This window comes from Hippocampus zosterae, chromosome 11, assembly GCF_025434085.1.
Source record: "Hippocampus zosterae strain Florida chromosome 11, ASM2543408v3, whole genome shotgun sequence".
Taxonomy (NCBI): domain Eukaryota; kingdom Metazoa; phylum Chordata; class Actinopteri; order Syngnathiformes; family Syngnathidae; genus Hippocampus; species Hippocampus zosterae.
Window position 1 is genome coordinate 5201781 of NC_067461.1, and position 20234 is coordinate 5222014.

General features: G+C 43.5%; 1 protein-coding gene across 4 annotated transcripts in view; it reads right to left on the reverse strand.

The window, feature by feature from the left end:
- LOC127610106 (protocadherin-15-like) overlaps nucleotides 1–20234 on the reverse strand; it is a 211857-nt gene that overhangs the window by 61725 nt on the left and 129898 nt on the right. For all 4 annotated transcript variants that reach the window (XM_052079848.1, XM_052079846.1, XM_052079845.1 and 1 more), the window contains 5 exons: nucleotides 19598–19691; nucleotides 15919–16047; nucleotides 8941–9246; nucleotides 6409–6639; nucleotides 2316–2432 (listed from right to left, as the gene is read on the reverse strand). In XM_052079848.1, coding sequence (XP_051935808.1) covers nucleotides 2316–2432; nucleotides 6409–6639; nucleotides 8941–9246; nucleotides 15919–16047; nucleotides 19598–19691 — 877 coding nt within the window. The remainder of the gene's footprint in view (nucleotides 1–2315; nucleotides 2433–6408; nucleotides 6640–8940; nucleotides 9247–15918; nucleotides 16048–19597; nucleotides 19692–20234) is intronic.

The following is a 20234-nucleotide window of genomic DNA, read 5'->3' on the forward strand; positions in this document are numbered from 1 at the left end:
TACAAGCCCCTAAAAAGGTCATCTTCATTTTTAATGACCTTGGAAATGGCTATGAAAAATGAAACTTCAAGCTATCATCAGCAAGTGTGTCAATTCTTCGTCACTCCGAACCTTGCATGACAGTTTAAATGTGCCACCCCGCGTTTCGCTATGTGGAAGTCTGTGAGCTACCACAAGACTCGCATCGTAATAAGCGATATGGAAAATGGGTCGTGGGGTCAAACATCAAGAGTGACCCAAAAATAAAATAAAAAAAACATCCAAGGTGCTACAGCGGTTGAATGAGTCACAGTGATTATGTGAGCTACATTAGCACCCTCAGTTGGGACTGCCCCGGGGTCAAGGTGCAAATCCAACTTTGTGAGAACCCACAAGCATGAACGGCTGCTGATAATTAAAAGAAATGGAAGTTGGGACTCCCCAGACTGACGGAAACAACCTTGTGAGTGTCCTTTCATGATTCCCGAACAACGACGATGAGTCACTGAGTATGAAGGGAGTGTCAAATAAAAAATTGAGTTGTAATGAGTGACAAACAACATTCGCTCAAACTCAATGTTTTTCATCACAATGTTTTGTTACCGACGCGCGGCAGACATCTTCTCGGCTGCCACGGTGAAACTTGCGCTTCGTGACTGATGGATTCCAGAAGAAAATAGACCAAAGTCATTATTGCTCCACTCTTGGGAGAAACTCCACAGACACCAAAGTGTGAACCCCCCCCCCCTCCCCCACCCCTGCAAAGCATGTATATTTTCTGAAGTGTGACACCGTCAGGGGCTAACGGCTGGTGGTGACTCATGCAAGTCAAAGCCGAGCCGGTGAGGAAGAATGGAGATGCGTGCGTACATGGGGGGGTAAGGCAGGAGGGGGGGGGGGGGGGGGGGGCCTGCGGAACACACAAATGAAAGCGTGCAGGCTTGCAGGAACTTTGAAGTGCTTGGCGTGAAACAAGCGAACAAATGAGAACGTCTGATGTTGAAAGAGCAACGTGTCGTGAGGAAGCGAAACCTCACCGAGCCGTTCTTTCAGATGTGTTCATGGAAGAAAAAAAAAAAAAGCACACGTGGGTTGCTGGCTTTGTTCCACATTGTATAGACGCCGCACTTAGGAAATGCACAGTCGGCGTCAACGAGCGCCGTGGAGCTCGCCTGTGGTCACTATTCAAACATGTGCCCAATGCATTTTCGAGAGTACTTGTCATACAGGTCGGGGGTGAGCGGGAGATTATCTCAGAGAGCAGAGGTGTGGATAATTTCCGGTGCTTTTCCACACAATGGTTGCTGGGGATTGCAGGAAATAGTACAAATTGAAAATTTTCACTGGGCATTTAACCGTAAGGTATCTTGTTGAATAAATCATAAGCAGAACAACATGGAAAACACATTTAAATTTGAGCATTTGAGCCAATGTACAGTACTTGTGATTGAAATTTCCTTCAAATATAGCAATGAAGTCTTTCCGTGAAGTACAAAAACATGAATGCTAAATTGAAGAGAGAGTTCGTCATTTCCCCCCACCCCCCCAACCCCCAGCCCCCAAATTACCGTATTTTCCGCACTAAAAGGCGCACTTCCATTTTCTTAAAAGCTCACAGCGCGCCATAAAATGTGATGCGTCTTCTATATGGTCATTACGGTAATATGTCAACCCCAAAATAGCTCCTTGCTAGAGACATGTTTACAACGCAGAGTTCAAACTTAAGACGATCAGTTAGGCAGTTGAACACGGAAATAGAGCAGCGGCAAGAGAGTTCAACGTGAACGAGTCAGTGCTATAACTTGCTGTTGGTTAAGTGAACTGTGTCGCTGCTTTATTAAATACGATTTACTGACATCTGATCGGCGCGATTTGAATCAGGGTGTAGTGTAGTGGAGTGTTGTGTTGGCATTTCCTTCAGCGCAGCTCCATCTAGTGGATGCATTGTAGATTGCGGCTTATCATGCGGTGCGTCCAATATATGAAAAAAAAGACAAAATAGGCCATTCATTGAACGTGCGCCTCATAATCCAGTGCTCCTTTTAGTGTGGAAAATACGGCATCACATTCGTTAAAACTGTCAGTATAACGCTGACATTTCGAAACTATATCTGTTAAAAACACAACTCATCTTATTTCTCTAAGAAACCACCAACGCCTTAGGAAAAACAACCAATCAGAGATAGATGGTGTGACGGACCAGATGCCAACTGTTTGCTGTGGACAGGTGGGCTCGTTGTTTGAATCTGGATTATGTTCAAATATATTTCGGTCTTTCCCTCCATTCGAGCTAATCCAATTTTTTTCCATGAAGGTTTACAAATTAATATACTCACCGCTGGGTCAGGGTCCTCTGCAAACACAGTCGTGATGACTGTCCCCTTCTCAGCGTTGGGAGCCACCATGCCTCTGTACAAGGGCTGGCTAAAGACGGGGGAGAAGTCGTTCATATCCTGAAAAGGAAGGAGAGAGACGCCATGAATGAAGATCGCTAATGGCAGGATAGAAACACGGCTGCAAATACCACGTTGAAACTGAACGGAATTTGTTCAGGGGACTCGATAGTCCAGAAAAATGCGATAAGAACGGATTCTCAATTGTATAATGCTAACCTGATAAAAAAATAGATCCGGTACATTGAGACAAGTAACATAGCGAGCAGAGAGCCAAGATATGGTGGCGCCTTCTCAATGAGTGCATTTTTTTTCGGGGTGAGTGAAGAATTGCAGAGACAAAGACCAAAAATAAAATTGAATCATGGAATCACAAAAACAGGATGTTGCAATTGAGAGGAACGTATTCAAAGGGTTTTTGTTAGCAGTTTGGAGACGGCTTCTTTATTGCCTCATTTTGCCGAGGCCGTGTTATGCGCAGCATGAAAATCACTTGAAGCAACTTTACGTTGGACTGCTGATATTTGTAGACGTCATTTTGGAGGCTGTAGGCTCTTCTTATTTGGTCTCACGATTGGCTCTCCAAAGACATTTCGTTGTTTCTCATTTTCTCCTCCGTGTGAAATCATCTCTGCGTGCTTTTGGAACTCAAGATTGACCAGAGACTACAAATTGCAAAAGGCCGTAGCCGCTTTTCCAATGTGTCAAGAATTGAATTCAAACCAAGAGAAATTGCGCTGTGGTTACAAAAAGGAAAAAAAAACCCAAACAACTTGGGCAAATACACAAGCTGGCACCAAAGTTGGAGTCCGCATTAGCACAACAAAGGCAACGACCTACGCGGCTTTGTCGAGATGCGGCGATCGTGATTTCCACATCCGCGGGGGCATGGAGACTTCTTGCAATAACAGGCCTTTTGTTAATAATGCACAACAGGTCAGTGCGAAAGTTTGGCCGTGTATTCGAAATGGTGTCTTCGTAAGCTTGAAATCTCAGCCGTGAGATGGAAATCGTGAAAAGATAAATAAATAAATCATTCGGCCTAATCTTCCTTTCGCATTACCTTGTGGTTATTTTCCAATTGTTGCGACTGTGAGTCTTGCGTATGAATGATTCATAAAGGCTTCTCCGGGACAAAATGAACCACCCGTGTTTTTTTTATGTGTGTGTGTGTGTGATCAGCACTCCAGATCAAACGAGTTCATTCCGAAGCCGAGGACACACAGGACAATCTGCACCGCAGAGCGTCCTCCGAATGCGCGAACGACAAAACAATACGAGAGGAAATCAAACGGGAGAGACTTCAAATAGCCCTCCGGAGATATTATTCGAGAAGAGGAATCGGTCACAGAGACGCACGTATTTTCAAACAGCCGACCGCGGTTTGATTATCGGCAGGGCAGATTGATCTGTTTTTGCCAATCTAACGTAGGTCGGTGGTGTAGTCGGCAAGAAAGTTGACCCTTTGGCGAAGGACGAACTCCACTCGGCAGGTTGCCGTTTGGCGGGTCGGCCCGATGAGCTCCACAGAGATTTACCACAGTTTCATGAAAAGCCATTTGAGCATTTATTTGTTTTCTTTGATATCCATCGTAAGGCCCACCTACTAAGCAAGACTCATTTGTCTTCACTACTAAGGCAATTCAATGTACTGGTAGAACAACTTGGTTGTCCTTGTAGAACAGGCATGTCCAAAGTCCGGCCCGGGGGCCAAATCCGGCCCGCGGTCGAATTTCATCCGGCCCTCGGCCCCTGTCATAAAATCAGTGCCTTCTGGCCCGCAGGTTGGGCGCAATGGAACACGTGTTGCATTGACTGAGGTCTCGTAGACTGGTGAGTGATGTTTCATAGAGTACTGCTTCCCTCTAGTGGCTAAATGAGTAATAGCATTCACTAAATGAGTAATAGCATTTAGACACTAGAGGGCATCACTCACGAGTTAACAAGACATCACTCCGTATTTATATTGACTGATACGTCATATTTCAAATGATCCTTGCAGTTGTGGATATGTGTATTGCTTGTTCATTTCCCTGTTGTTCTAGTCAAAGGTTTTGTGACTATTGAAAAGTCATGGTGATACATTTTATGTTTCAAATCAATCAATTTGCACTCAGGAGACTTCTGTTTAAGAAAAAGTCAAGTGAATAAGCAGTTGCATGTGATATACCTGTTTCAAATGAACCAAAAGAAATTCTTATTCATTCATTCATTCATCTTCCGAGCCGCTTGATCTCACTAGGGTTGCGGGCGGTGCTGGAGCCTATCCCAGCTGTCTCCGGTCAGTAGGCGGGAAACACCCTGAATCGGTTGCCAGCCAATCACAGGGCACACAGAGACGAACAACCATTCGCACTCACACTCACACCTAGGGACAATTTAGAGTGTTCAATCAGCCTGCCACGCATGTTTTTGGAATGTGGGAGGAAACCGGAGCACCCGGAGAAAACCCACGAAGACCCGGGGAGAACATGCAAACTCCACACAGGGAGGCCGGAGCTGGAATCGAACCCGGTACCTCTGCACTGTGAAGCCAACGTGCTAACCACTGGACTACCGGGCCGCCCTAAAATATATATATATATATATATATATATATACACACACACACACACACACACACACAGTATATACAGTATATCCTCTCCGCAATGATTTTCTGTCATATAACAAGATGAAGTGCATCCCGGGTTCCGGCATGTTTTATTCAATTGTTCATTTTTGAGTCAAAAGTAAAAATGTTCATGGCAGGGATGCTTGCCCTTTTGATGCAAGATTTTGTGGTGTTATTTTTGAACATTACCATACCAAACACTGGAAAACACCAGGAATTTGTAAGAGACATTTGAGAGACGAAAAAATGCACAGAGGAAATACCTTCGACTACCTTCTAAAGCCACCCATCAAAAGCTGGCACTATGGACGAAATATCGATTAGCGGTGCAGTGATAATTTGACAGTTTGAGCCCTGCGAGTCCCAGGGACTCGCTGATCAGAAAAGTATGAGCCCCAGTATGCATTTAGAGAGTTCCAAATTTCGAATTCTGAAATTGCATATGCATATGATAATAACACAAACAACAATATACATTAATAAAAGGTTTATTACTTATAAACAAATGCTGCAAAAAATTAAATAATTCAGGCATACAAGATTTGCTTGAGAAATTGGTTCTTATTTTATCCCATGGTTCAGTCTTTGAGTTAATAAATTCTCCTCTCTTTACTCTGTTAAAAAAAAAAAAGCAATGATGCAAGGCTTTTTCAAAGTCAACTTATTATCGCAAAAAACGATCCAACTTTAGCTGCTTCCTCTGTGATATCTCCGCAATAAACTTTCGCAACACTTGTTTTAACGTTACACAACTTGGCAATCATCTGCCGATCTCGTCAATCTCGCCAATCTCGTCTCGCGAGAACGGAAATCTCGTCACGCAAGATTACTTAACGCGAGATCAAAACAACAATGGCGGCGATTGTCAGACTGCGATCGTTGCTGGAAAAAAAAGGATGTACCGTAGGGGTTTGTTTTTTTTTTTTTTTTGACCGAGAAATTTCACAAAAACACACATTATTTGGAACTGTGCGTCCCGCAGGAAAATTATGCGTCTAGGACACAGAGGTAACAAGATGGCTGCCGATGACGACGACACACGTGATATGAATCGGAAAACGAATCGGTGTTTTGATTCGATTGAAGATCATTACGTTCTAAAACAAGCTTAGACATGTTTCAAATCTGGTGACCCTGAAAATATTAATCAAGTTATTAAACTGATTTCGATTTTTTTTGTTTTTTGTTTTATTTATCGTGTTTCAGAAGAAAAATACCGTTCAAAATGTGTTGACCAGTGTTATTGTGTGTTTTACTGTTCGAGCTATATTTACTCCTAATTCAACCCTAAACTTTAGGTGTGGTTATTTTTCAAAAATTGTTGATAAAATTAAGTTGAGTTGAGAGTTCCTCACTTGACTTGGTTTGAAATCTATGACACTGCTCTGAGAGCTTGCGGCAGGGATGAATGTCAGTTCTTACCGTGATCCGGACCGTGACGGTAGCCTGCCCCGGGGCCGTGACGCCTCCCTGGTCGACAGCTTCCACGGTGAAGGTGTACGAGGCTCCCGTTCCCATAGCAGCCAGATCCTCAAAGTCCAGAGTTTGCAGCACTGTCAACTCTCCGGTGATTGCGTTCAGGGAAAAGAGCCCGCGGGCCGATTCCGACTTGATCCGGTAGGTGACGTTGGAGAAGAGGTCTGAATCGGTAGCCTGCAGAGAATAATGCGAAGGAGGGGGGAATTAACCCCAAAAGAGATACTGCGTGAAAACATGAAAAACATGCAATTCTGATTTGTTCCACCGGAGGCGATATTGCATCACTGTAGCATGATGGAATAGTGGAGCTCCTCCCTCAAGGGGATTCGCAACCAGTGTTACTCACTGATATGCTTGAGGGCTTTTGACACTCACTGAGGCCGCGGTACATTACATAACACCTCCACATGTCCTGCGGCGCTGGGAACGCAGCACGGGATCACATCATGCAAAGGAAAGCGCACACCGCTCAACTGACTGTTCATGTGAATCTCTTAATTGGGCCCTTTTATTATTTATTTACAAATCTACTGTCTATTTGTTCCGCCGGTGACGTACGGTGGCGGGCAGAACCAATGACGCGGCCAAAGGCAGGAAATCTTTTTGTGACGTGTTCCTTGGCTCAACACTAATTGACTAATTAGTCCACTTAATGGACTAATTGCTGGTATATGAACACAGAAAATAGACAACATAGTCAACCTTCTGTGTCCTCTCAGAATGTCAGAATGTCCCGAATTTTGTAAGATTGCGACGTCGCAGTGCAGATCATTTGCAGAATACCGAGGTTCTGCGCCCGAGTTTCTCTGCATTTGCGTTAGCTTCCGATAAGCAGCACGCAGTGATCCGCACACCCTAACGGGCTCCTTTGCCGTTTTGGTAATGAAGTACTGCCTCCCTGAGTGAAATTACCATCCCTTTTCCTTTCCTTTCTTTTTATTATTATTGTATTTATTTATTTTTTTACATTTTGCCGCTCACTTTTTCTCTTCACACTTCAGACGAGCAATCACAGTGAGCCCGCCCCAAAGCTCCGCCCACAGGCACTATTATAATGAATGAAGAGAGGCAGAACAAGGAGGCGGGGCAAACAGACATTTTCACTCATGGCGGTCCTCGGACAGGGAGGTAGAATGTTGTAGAAAGTTTGAGTAGCACTTACTGTATCATTAATATATATATTTTTATTTATATGTATGTCTGTATGTGTGTGTAGTAAAGGGGTTCAAGTAAAGGGCAGCGTGTGGGGGGGCTCCGTATTGTATATTTAAGCCCTATGCATACGTAATGAATATGCATGCTGCTATTTGAGCTCTGCAGACTAATACATTCTGAACACATTCAGATTTTATTTGACATCGGAGTGAGGCTTACTGCGTATTGGTGCTCACGGGATGAAGTTACGCCTCGTAAATGTATGAATCATGCGCAATAGGGAGCATAAATGTATGAACGCGTGCACAAGAGTCCTTCATGCATTCCATTTCAAGAAATATACGTGGAGATACGACCGATCTGATTGTCTTGCGATCACCCCGCGAGTGTCCGCTCACCGTTGAGGCAGATTAAAGTCACAGTGTGCACGTCACTCAATCATCCTTTCGCCCTTCCGACCGCTGTGCAAATCGTCGCTTACAATACGCCGGCAATTACTCATCCCTCCAATCCGTTTGCTCGGTATGTTCGATGCCACGTTTCGCGTTTCACATTTGCCGGCGTTAAGCACAAACTCCAGTGCTCTTTACGGAAGCATTTTGCCGCAACACACACACACACATACACACACACACACGTGTACGTATTTCACATATATAGATAAAGAAAGAGAGAGAGAGAAAAAATGAATGAAGTCGACTCACTTTTTACATGTCATGCCAAGACTGAGCTTTATCTAAAGTCAGTTTTGAGCAATTAAATTCATTTTGGGTTGAACATAAATGTGAAGAGACCCACTTCGCAAGCACCTCCGCTCATTCTTCCCCTGTAATCAGTGATTTTTTGTTGTTGTTGTCGTTACTGGTTGTATTGAACTTCTTTTTATCCTTGTATGACAGTGACAAATGTTTAAACGTTAATTTAAAACAGATCCAATTGGACGATGTGAACGGATTATTTAAATTCCCATTGTTTCCAATGAGACCAATTTACTTGGAATACATACACCATTTTCATTCCTTGGAATCGCCAAGTGCTAAAATTTTTTTTTTAAAAAGAACAACCTGATCGGCTGTACGAGGGGGTATCCTGCACTTTTTTTTTTTTTTTGAATTTAAAACAATGCTGAGCAAAAGTTTTAACTTTTCATTTATATCGTTAATGCGGTATTATAAACCATAGCGGTCTACATCTAGCATTGCCCCAAACAGTCTGCATTGAAATTAAAAGCCGGGTTAAATCATGCAACGGTTTGTTCCAAGCTTCCATGCTGAATAATACAACAGAAGACGGGACACACACACACACAAACACACTTACGGTGAGCGTGAGGATCACGGTTCCGACGGGGCTGTTCTCGGGCACGTTCACCACGTACGTTTGCTGAGAAAACAGCGGGCTGTTGTCGTCGATGTCCGTCACCTGCACCGTGAGGGTCAAGGTGGTGCGCCGGGGGTCCACGGCCCCGTCGGAGGCTTCGATCACCAGCTCGTAGCTGTCCCTGAGCTCGCGATCGAGCGGCACCCGGGTGTAGATGCTGCCGTTGGCGGCGATGACGAACAAGTCGGGGTGGTTGACGATGCGGAAGCTCACTTGGCCGTTGGCCCCCGCGTCTGGATCTGTGGCCTGCGAGGATAAAAGACGAGAAGGTTCGGCTGCAGCCTTTTGCGTCCACTGTAATTACATGTTGCCAAACTCCCACTGTGACTTTCTTACAATGATTGTACAAGGTTGACCATGCTTGTTTGAAACCATGAACTGGATTATCGAAAAAAAAAAAAAGCGGTAAAAATCACGTAGCAAAATTCAGACCTAAATTCCAATCAAACACAGTAAGGCTAGATTATCCCAAAAGCCCCCCCGAACCTCCCAAATGTGTTTACACTGGCTCCCAGTCAGCTGTGGAATAAAAATCACCGAAAGGTTTGAGTCCTGAATAAATGAAAGAAATGCAAATGACATATAAACTCAGTCAGGGGCTGTGAGGTCTGCAGACTCGGGCCAATTAGTGGAGCAGAGAGTTAAAAGCAAACACGGTGCAGCAGCATTTCGCTGTTATGCTGCATGTAAATGGAATAGGCTGCCAACAGAAGTGAACTGAGCCCCCCCAGTGTAAATGCTTTCAAATCCAAGATGAAAATTATGATTCCTCCTTGTTATGATTTTGGTATTTTGAAACATTTTAAAAAATCAATTTCCTAAAATAGGGCGGCCCGGTAGCCCAGTGGTTAGCACGTGGGCTTCACAGTGCAGAGGTACCGGGTTCGATTCCAGCTCCGGCCTCCCTGTGTGGAGTTTGCATGTTCTGCCCGGGCCTGCGTGGGTTTTCTCCGGGTGCTCCGGTTTCCTCCCACATTCCAAAAACATGCGTGGCAGGCTGATTGAACGGTGTAAATTGTCCCTAGGTGTGAGTGCGAGTGCGAATGGTTGTTCGTTTCTGTGTGCCCTGCGATTGGCTGGCAACCGATTCAGGGTGTCCCCCGCCTACTGCCCGAAGACAGCTGGGATAGGCTCCAGCACCCCCCGCGATCCTAGTGAGGATCAAGCGGCTCGGAAGATGAATGAATGAATTTCCTAAAATATCGTCCTTGCACTGTACGTTCTTCTCATAATTTTGGCAGGCTCCTTTTATTTCCATACTTTCTTTTTAGAGGTCTGTACTTCTTTTATTTGTAAACGTTTTTGAACGTTGAACTTTCAATTATGGAAAAAAAACGCAACCTTGGAGATGAAATGCGTGATATAAAAAAAAAACAAAATCTGCCTTGCCGTTGCCTCGCCTCAATTGTCAGCTGTCAATGATGCGACGCATGCCGGAGCACCGGGATTAAAAAAAAACAACAAAAAAAATACATCCAAAGTCACAAATAACCTAATTTCCCTTTTGACTCGCCAGACATAAACTGTGAGTAAGACTATTGACATACGCCGTTAATAGCGCAAAGCGCTAAATATTCACTGCGAATGAGCAGCGCGTTTCAAAATTGAAAGGCGTTTGCCTGGAGGCTGACAGCAGATGTTTTTGTGTTTAATCTGATCCAGAACACGATCCATTAGAGCCAGGCTTTTCATTCTAACACCTTGCATATTTACACAGCCTCCAGACGCCGGCTGAAACAACCCTCACGCAATTTGGGCTCTCATCCTGGTTGTCACTTGGGAGATGTGAGTCCTTGTGACGAATTGTGCGCCGGTTCAAAAGGGCAAGACGCTCCGGGTTACGCAAGGGCCTGCCTTTTATCGCTCGGGACATGTTCTGAATTAATCCAAATAGGAAAACAAGCTATTCTTCAAGTCAATTGCGGTGAAAAAACAAGCATAAACATTAAAAAAAAAAAAAGAAAAAGGAAAACAGAGCGAGCTGGTTGCCTCATCAATACTCGTGCATGCTTGAGGGTATCAAATTGGACATCGGCTTCCTGTACGCGCACGCCTGAACGTAGCCATCATAATTCATGCATCAGTCACTGAAAAACAAAATGCCTAAAACATGCTTTGCAATGAATGATAAAAATAATAACAATAAAAAGAATAATTCTGGAACAGCCCCAATATTTCTTGGCCTGTGCACCAAGTTTTATGGAATATGATTTGCAGCATATTCCTGCTCATGAATAAACAAACACAAAATGCCAATGGTGCAGATAATTCAGTGATAAAAATGACACCAAATAATTAATACGAGCGATTTGTTTATTCATTGATTGATTTTGCTCTGTGAAAGTCAGAATTTGACTTAGGATTGACCTTCATCCTATTCTGCTAAGTGGTGTTAGCAAACTTCACAACATCCAGCCGCCCTCAGTTCACGTTGGGGATGTGCGCTTTGTGCTTACATTTTCCTTTTTTTTTTTTTCTTTGTACAAATATTTTGCCAAATCTTTCTCTCTCTCTTTTTTTTTTTTTTTTAACTATAGTCCAACAGCGTTGAGGACCGTTTTTCATGATTTGGGGGGATCTGGGATGGATTAATGGCATTTCTATTCATTTCAGTGAAGAAAATTGATTTGAGATGTGAATTTTTTTTAAGTTGCAAGCATGGTCATGAATGATGTGAACTTGTAAGTCAAGGTATACACAATAAAATTAGCACAGCGCAGTCAGTAAGTGGAAAGCACATTCGAGCGATTCGGGATTTGACTCTCAGCTGCGGTCTTCCTGTGTAGCGTTTGCAGGTTGTTAGCCAGATAGCATAGTCTTTTTTTTAAACATTTCATTCAAACAAAACGCAACAAACAAAACATAAAATAAATTGAACAACCAAGAGCCCAGTTGCCTAATATTAAATCAGTGTTTCTAAACCAGGGGTCCACGGACCCCTACTGGTATGTGGTGTAATTGCAAGACCTCCATGAAAATATATCTTTTTTAAAAACGTTCCTATGACATTTACAGAAATAAGATTATTTGACTTCAATGTGACTGTGACATCTATCAACATAAACTACAGATGGTAACAGGATTTTTTTTCAAACTCTAGTTCACAAATGTAATCCACCGTCTTGTAATCAGAGCTATCGCTCCCATTAGCATTGTTCAAGTTACTGCATGACACTGCTAACAAAAATGATATTCAGTTTTATTACATACTTCCTGAAACATTGCATAAATATGCTTGAGTGCTCTGCAAAGAAGCTAAACATAAATATATCTGTGTCGGTTGTGTTAGATCAGGGGTGTCCAAACTTTTTGCCAAAGGGGCCAGATTTTATGTGGTAAAATGTCGGGGGGCCGACCTTGGCTGACATTCTTTATATTGAACAACAATATTGTTCAACAAATTTTAGTAAGCCAGTCTGTTTCACATTTCCATTTTTATTTTAATTTCAACAATCTTAAGAATTTCTTTTGGTTCATTTGAAACAGGTATATCACATGCAACTGCTTATTCACTTGACTTTTTCTTAAACAGAAGTCTCCTGAGTGCAAATTGATTGATTTGAAACATAAGATGTATCACCATGACTTTTCAATAGTCACAAAACCTTTGACTCGAACAACAGGGAAATGAACAAGCAATACACATATCCACAACTGCAAGGATCATTTGAAATATGACATATCAGTCAATATAAACACGGAGTGATGTCTTGTTAACTCGTTAGTGATGCCCTCTAGTGTCTAAATGCTATTACTCATTTAGCCACTAGAGGGAAGCAGTACTCTATGAAACATCACTCACCAGTCTACGAGACCTCAGTCAATGCAACACGTGTTCCATTGCGCCCAACCTGCGGGCCAGACGGCACTGATTTTATGACAGGGGCCGAGGGCCGGATGAAATTCGAACGCGGGCCGGATTTGGCCCCCGGGCCGGACTTTGGACATGCCTGTGTTAGATGATACCTTCCAAAGGATCTCTGGGACAAACTGCTTTCAAATTCTTAATCATGTTTTTTTTCATGTCCAAAGCAATTAAGTGCTTTAAAATAAAAAAGAATCTAAAAAAATGAGTCGAGTAGTTAAAAACTGAGTGTATGACCACCTTGACGCATTGTAAAGTTTAAGGACATGCCGTTTAATGTTCTCCTTGAGATTTTAGCATCAGCGTTTTATTTGAACTGTACTTTCTTTATATGTCTTCTTATGGAAAGTGCCCTTGGTGAACGGCTGCACGTCGGGCACACAAAGCCTCCATTCTTGACTTTTTGTGCAAAAGTAGATTGCGTGACCGCTTGGAAAGGATTTCTCAAATAGCGAACCTGATTGTCGTGTGTTTACGCCAGCAAAATTACTATATAGGAGTGCGCTGTGCGGAGAAGATGAAACGCCCTCTTGATCAAGCTCATCTCCAGCCTCGGCTTTGGCGTCTGCGTGCTGCGACGTCTGCGGCGTGAATGCATTTTGCACTGTACGCTTAAAAAGGCTCAGCACGGCGTGTTTTGCCTACTGGGACGGAGAGGCTAAAGAGACGAGGGAGATTTGGGACAGCTTTTTTGAGGACGCATTTCGGATGAGAGTCAAAAGGCAACGTGGCTTTCTTAGCGTCTGTTTTTCACACTTTATAAACTAACATTTCCCGGTAGATTGTTGTGTTTGAACTGAGCAATGCACACATAATTATATCGCCGCCGAAAACAAGGAGTCTACTCTTGTTTCAAGTTTCATTTCAAAGGAAGTTTCACAAAATAAAGGCCTTCACTGTGGGTCGTGCCGACTTCACTTTTTGTCTTCTGTAAGTCAGACGCATTTCGCTGTTGGCGGGACATCAAGAGGCTGACTCGGCCATGAAAGAACATTCCCTTTCTTTGCTTTCAAAAAGTCAGGGTCTTTCTTTCATCCAAGTATTAGGAAATGCCTGTTAATTCCAATTTTGCATCTTAGCAGCAAACTTTGGAGCCTCAGAAAACGGAGGCATTAAATGGCTGGAAATCCTCATTTGTATATGTCGTGTTTTTGCGTACAATCTTGAGAATTGTCAACCTTTTTACAGAGAGTAACACCGAAAAAAATTATATATTTTTCCCAAACTATAAGGCGCACCTAAAAAGCATTCCATTTTCTCAAAATCCGACAGTGGTCCTCATAATCCGATACGCCTTATATATAGATCAGCTTTCTAATTTCTTGGACGGAGTATTTTAAATCTGGAAAGCGCCTTGTTGCAGCTCCAGCGGTTGTGAAAGCTCTATATAAAGCTGTATTGTATTGTATTTACTTTAGTGTAGCTCCATCTAGTGGATGCATAACGCAACCGCGGCCACGATTGTAGCTCCTATTCCATGTGCCTATTTATGAAAACAGATAAAATGGATGTAATTTTAACGAATGTTTATTTCAACCAATCTTTTGCAAACAGTTCAATCCAAATAGGTTCCGGGAGGGGGAAAAAAATGACTAATAATGCAACCCACAGCAGAGGATAATTGCTCAGGATGATTTTCCAGAGACCTCCAATAATCGGGCCTTGGCAGACTCTCATCGCGAGGGTAGAAAACGGCTCAAATTTTGGCAGAATTGTCTGTATTTGTGCAGCGCCACTTTTGGGACTCATTATCGTCGCACTCTCAATTTACCGGCGGGGTTGCATTGTTACACGCGTGAAACGATTGAACCCAGGAGAGAGTGTGCCAAGACCACAAATAAAAAGCATGGGAACACCAGACTAGAATAAGGACGGCGTTATTCACCGCACTTCTAATTGAAAGCCGCCGCGTCCCACAAGTGACTGAACTAACCGTCGGAGGCCTTTCTTTTTATATTTATTTTTTTATTGATTTATGTGAAGATGTGATCCAAGTAAAGGGCAAGTCCTGACATTAAAAGTTCGGTGGTATGGTAACAGTATCTACCTTGGTTTGAAGGTTATGGTTCAGTTCGCTTTGGGTACGGGTGAATATCTAAATTGCTTTTCTTGGGTGAGAAGAGGAGCGTTAATGGCATCTAAAGTGAAAAAAAAGTTTCCTTTTTTTTTAAATAAATAAATGTGTGTCTGGTGCAAGTGAAATGAATCATTTAGAACAGGGGTGTCAAACTCATTTTTGTCAAGAGCCACATTTTAGTTTCCCTTGGTGGGCTGTGATGACTGAAAACATAAAAACGTCAAGAATAACAGTTTATCCAACTATTGTTTAAATAGCTATTATGAGTGTTTGGTAACAAGAAAATGCTTACAATGGCTCTCTCATTTGTTAAATATGAGATTTTAGCCAGCATCGTGGAAGTTTACATGTTTGATTTGCTTTCGAGGGCCACATAAATTGATATGGCGCGCCAGATCTGGCCCCCGGGCCTCCAGTTTCACACCAGTGATTTAGAACAACAGCTGAATTCATGATCATTTTAGGAAAGCGCAACATCAATAGTTCTTTCGAGGAAATTAATTGTTTGCTTACGCCATCGATCCTTTGGACCGAGGTGGCGACACTTGACGATCAGTCCACCGATTTCTTTCATAAAATGACGTTTTGAACATCAAAGGGACTATCCGTCGACGATGAGACGAGATTTATCCGTTGCGCTCCTCATCTTCATTGCGAGATGAATTCCCAATTTCTATGCAGAACGGGGCAGTGACTCTTGAGGGGAAGAAGGGCGATAAAACCAAGACCAATTGATTTTATTGCTACATCGACAATTTGGTGGCCGTAGACGTTAATTCTTGCAGATCCGTTCATGGTTTCATCATTAAACCGGGGATGAGTCATTTAAAGCACCCATAACAGGGTCAGTGTGATGATCCATGATCGCTGTTCAAGTCCGAGTTCAAGCAGCAAAAACCAGCCCGATGGCAGCAGGGAAACCGCCAAAGACTGAAAAAAGGGAACTAAACTGCGCCGCCTGACGCGTACAACTTACTTTGACTTGTCCCACAAACAGATTGGCCTCCTCTTCTCGGACAGTGAAGTTAGTGGGGGCGGCGGGGTCAAACTCGGGGTCGTTGTCGTTGACGTCCGTCACGACGATGTCGACTGTCGTCGTTGACGTCTGGGGAGGGATGCAGATCCACGTTTTGCATTCATTTCAAAAGAAATCAACAACAGGCGTGAAACACAACTCAATCCGTTCATTGTATTCATTTGCCTTGTTTTGTTGTTTTGCGTGAAGCACATTGAGTTATCTTGTGTAGGAAAAGCGCAATAGAAATAAAGCTGCCTAACCTTGTCTTGCCTCTACGTGTGCCCTAAGGGTACCTTGCAGAAAGTCACCTGGGATAGGCTAGGATTTGGCAAAACTCAATCAAAGGAATTCATTTGTGATGCCCAAGAGTCTCTATTAATTCACAACCACTGGGACGTTGTTTGAAATGCCTCCACGTGATTTGAAACGCTGTACGACTCACACTCTTGATCTGCAAATCACTGGCTTAGAACTGCGGAACCCGTGGCAGTCGTCGGCAAAAATGACTGACAGGCAACGAAACCGTATGCTAATCATGGAATAAATGCTCCGCCGCAGAAGGGGACGGTATACGAAGTGGGATTGGTCGGCCCTCGCAACACTTCCCACCAGACGGCGCGTTTGATGTTCGCCCCCGGCGCTTGAGCGGCGTCCATCCCGGAGGAAACGATCTAGTTCTTCCATCTCGCCGTCAGTCCTCTCGGGGCTTCATCCCGCAACTGTTGTTTGCTTTGTTCGGACTTAATTACAGACATTCACGTGGGAGCTGACATGCTGGCAACCGTCACATATGAGGCCCACTTGATCCGCCGCAACGGTGGGATACACTAGCGGGGGTACCATTAACATCAGCGTGGCGATGACAGGCTCTATTTATTCTTCACTTTGCCCAAGACCTGGAGCCAATTAGTGTCACCATCCTGGCGTGAAGTTTCTCATCAAAGCCGCAAGAGTCGAGAGCCTGATTAACGAGCGGTTATTATTTATTTAAAGTCAAACGCCAGTACTACGTTGTATCCAATAGGCCGCAGGGGAGGCCTTCCACGTGTCGGCTTTTCAAGTGACAAGCCTGACCGGAAGCAGTGAATAAGATCATGCTGTTAGGACTCATGTAGTGCGTTAGCCGAGGGCAATGGGGGAAAAAAATAAGTGTTATCCCGGCGGATGTCTGAGCCTGCAAGGCAGTCGGTATTACAGACTTCTTACCTGCGGAGACGGATTTTAGAATTGGCCACAGAGACTAGAGCTGGTGCGAGTTGTGCCAGAAGTACGGAAAATGTCCGTTCTTAACAGGTTAATAAAGTTGGTCAATTTCCTCTTAGTTAATCATCTCCGTGTCACAACGCCTTTAAATGGCATGCAGTCTTAACTCATTCACTCCCAAAGATGTATTTATACGTCTTTTCAGACGCCACACATTTCATCCCAGTTCCTCATTTTATATTGACTGTATGTGAAAAGGGTCTGAAAGGGTCTGAAAATTGCCTTTTCAGATATTAACTGTACTTGAAAAAGGTCTGAAAGGGTCTGAAAACAGCCTTTTCAGACCCTTTTCAAGTACAGTCAATATAAAATGAGGAGCTGGGATTAAATGTGTGGCATCTGAAAAGACGTCTAAATACGTCTTTGGGAGTGAATGAGTTAAGTATCGTATTTTCCGCACTGTAAGGAGTATCAGGCGCGTCTTCAACAAATGCCCTATTTTAAAACTGTTTTCATATATAAGATGCACAGAATAGAAGAAGCAATAGTGGCTGAGGTTGCGTTATGCATCCACTAGATGGAGCTACGCTCAAGGGAATACAATACAATACAGGTTTATTTTTCCAGAACTTTCTCAATCGCTGCAGCTGGAACAACACATTTTACAGAACACTTAAAATACTACATCCAAGAAATCTGAACACGGATCCATATATAAGGCGCATCGCATGATAAGTCGCACCGTCGTCTTTTGCGCCAAGTCGAGATGAAAGGTCCTGAGAGTTTAGAGGAAAAAAAATTACCTACGTATGTAATTGCATACATGTTCATCCTTCTGCGGTTGACGTTTGAGGCTTTGTACGTGAAGGTAAAGGTGTAAGAAACTAAGTTGAGATCTCGGTTTACCTCCCTTGGCAAGCAAAGTGTTTAAGTATAATAAGAGACATTTCCTCCTCATCTTGGGAACTGATATTGCGTTCCGGCTCGCACCAAGTTTTCAAAGTGTTTTATGAAGGTGTCTGATGGCGCCGATCTGCAAATCAAGTGAAGCGCACCTGAAAATGTGTCTCTTGTTCATTGAGCTGAGGGAGAGTGCAGAGTTTAGGTGGAGGTTTTAGAGCAAAACTACTAAATGTCAGTAGGTCTGTGCAGAAGTTAACCAGGTCATGGTAGTCCCCAAATGACTCTTCCTGGTTGTTGAGGACGTTTCACCTTGAATCTGAAAGCGATCTTTAGTTCTCGGTTTCGTCAGGAGGGGCAACGAGCTATTTGTTCAAGGAGTTCAAGTATGATTTTTCGTGAAATCGGAATTTGTAATTGCCGGACCGGCAACCTATTGGACTTTGGAGGACTGTCAAAGAGAAGCGTCATCAGAACGGATGGCTCAGAAACAACAATTCTGTCTGACCCGCTTTGTGTGAGGACACCGAAGTCCATTTTTCTCTATTTGAGATTCAGAATTCCAGACTTTGCCGTCTCTGGCATTGCTAGGTCAACCGACGGCAGACCTTAAGAATGCGTATTAGGTCTACTTCGGTCCGTAGTGGGAACCCAAGCCGACTCACGTGTTCTTCCTTCAACCACACTTCCTCCTTGAACTCCTCTCCTGTTGCAGCAGTTTTTTATCCCGCCGCTGACATTTGACACAGTCGAGTCACAGCGGCAATTTATGTTGTGCCGGAGATGCTTGGATCCGCTGCGCCCCGATTTAAACCTCGCACAATATAGGTAAAGGTTATTGGCTTCTACAATCTGTCCATCTAAAGTGAGATGAATAGACTCACTCCCTCCCTTCCACCTCCCCACACTTTTCCTGCAAAGCAAAAAAAACCCCAGATGTATTCATCATCACTCTCCCAGAGAATGAAGAGAGGCTTCCGATCAGACTTTTAAGCTGACCAAACTACGGCCAACTGAGCTGACGTCTAATTAAATTAAGAGAAATACATTTAAGGCGTCCCCGATCTCTTATCTGAAGGTTGAGGGGGTACGGAAACAGATAATACAAAACGAATAAATAAATAATTGAGGCTCATCAGTCGTCCAGAATTTTACTAGAAAACTGATTTTTCAAAAACACATTAAAAAAAAAAAAGCTAATTATGATGAGAAGAAAACTTTCATTTTTGGTAATACAAAAAAAAAGTTGCTCATTACAAAACAAGAGCATTATAATTTGATGGTTTTTAACTCATTCAGTACCAGCCAATTCTAGACCAAGTTTGAAAAGACGTTTAAAAACGTCTTTGGGAGTGAATGAGTTAAATGATGACATCATCAAGAGCCAAATTTTGTAGGATACACTCTAAAAAAAAAAACAGAAAATATAATATTGTCTTCACCGAAAAGGAACATTTGCGCTGACCGACACGTCAAAAATTTCAGCTCATCTTTCGACATGACAAGGACAACGATAGGCGGCTTTGTGCCTTACCCCTCCAGGGTTGCCATCCGAGGCGGTGACGACCAAACGGTAGAGCTCTTTGGTTTCTCTGTCGAGAGCTTTTTCCAAAATGAGAAGGCCAATCCTGTGGAGCAAATCGAAGAGTTAAATTCCACCGATTCAGACGCATCTTCACAAACAACCAGCACCCAAAAGCTTCGAGCATCCTCGTTCCAGCATTATTTGTCCCTTCTAAGCACATCGACACGTCATACGTGTGCTTCCATCCAAATGTATTTTACTTACAGATTAGACACACATTCATGAAGTCACGGCCGCTGGGGAAAAAAGAGCAGGTGGTCTTTTAAACTTTACCGCGCTTCCCACCCAGACGCACGACAAACACACATGTTGCGCTTCAAGTCGCTGCAGTGCACCAAGCGACAACATTCTGGCGGGGAAGCATTCCACACGGCATCCTGCGCATTCCCCGAGAGCGGCGCGCCGAATTATCTTTGTTTGCACACATTCACACATGGTGGCGTAAAACATGGCAGCGGGAGCGAGTGCATTAATACAAACAGTCACGGGCGCACGGCGCCGCACAAAACAATGGAACCCGGGGGCGAATCTGCCAGGAGCACAAACAAAATGGTCGAAACACCCAGCAAGGAGAATAATGACTGCC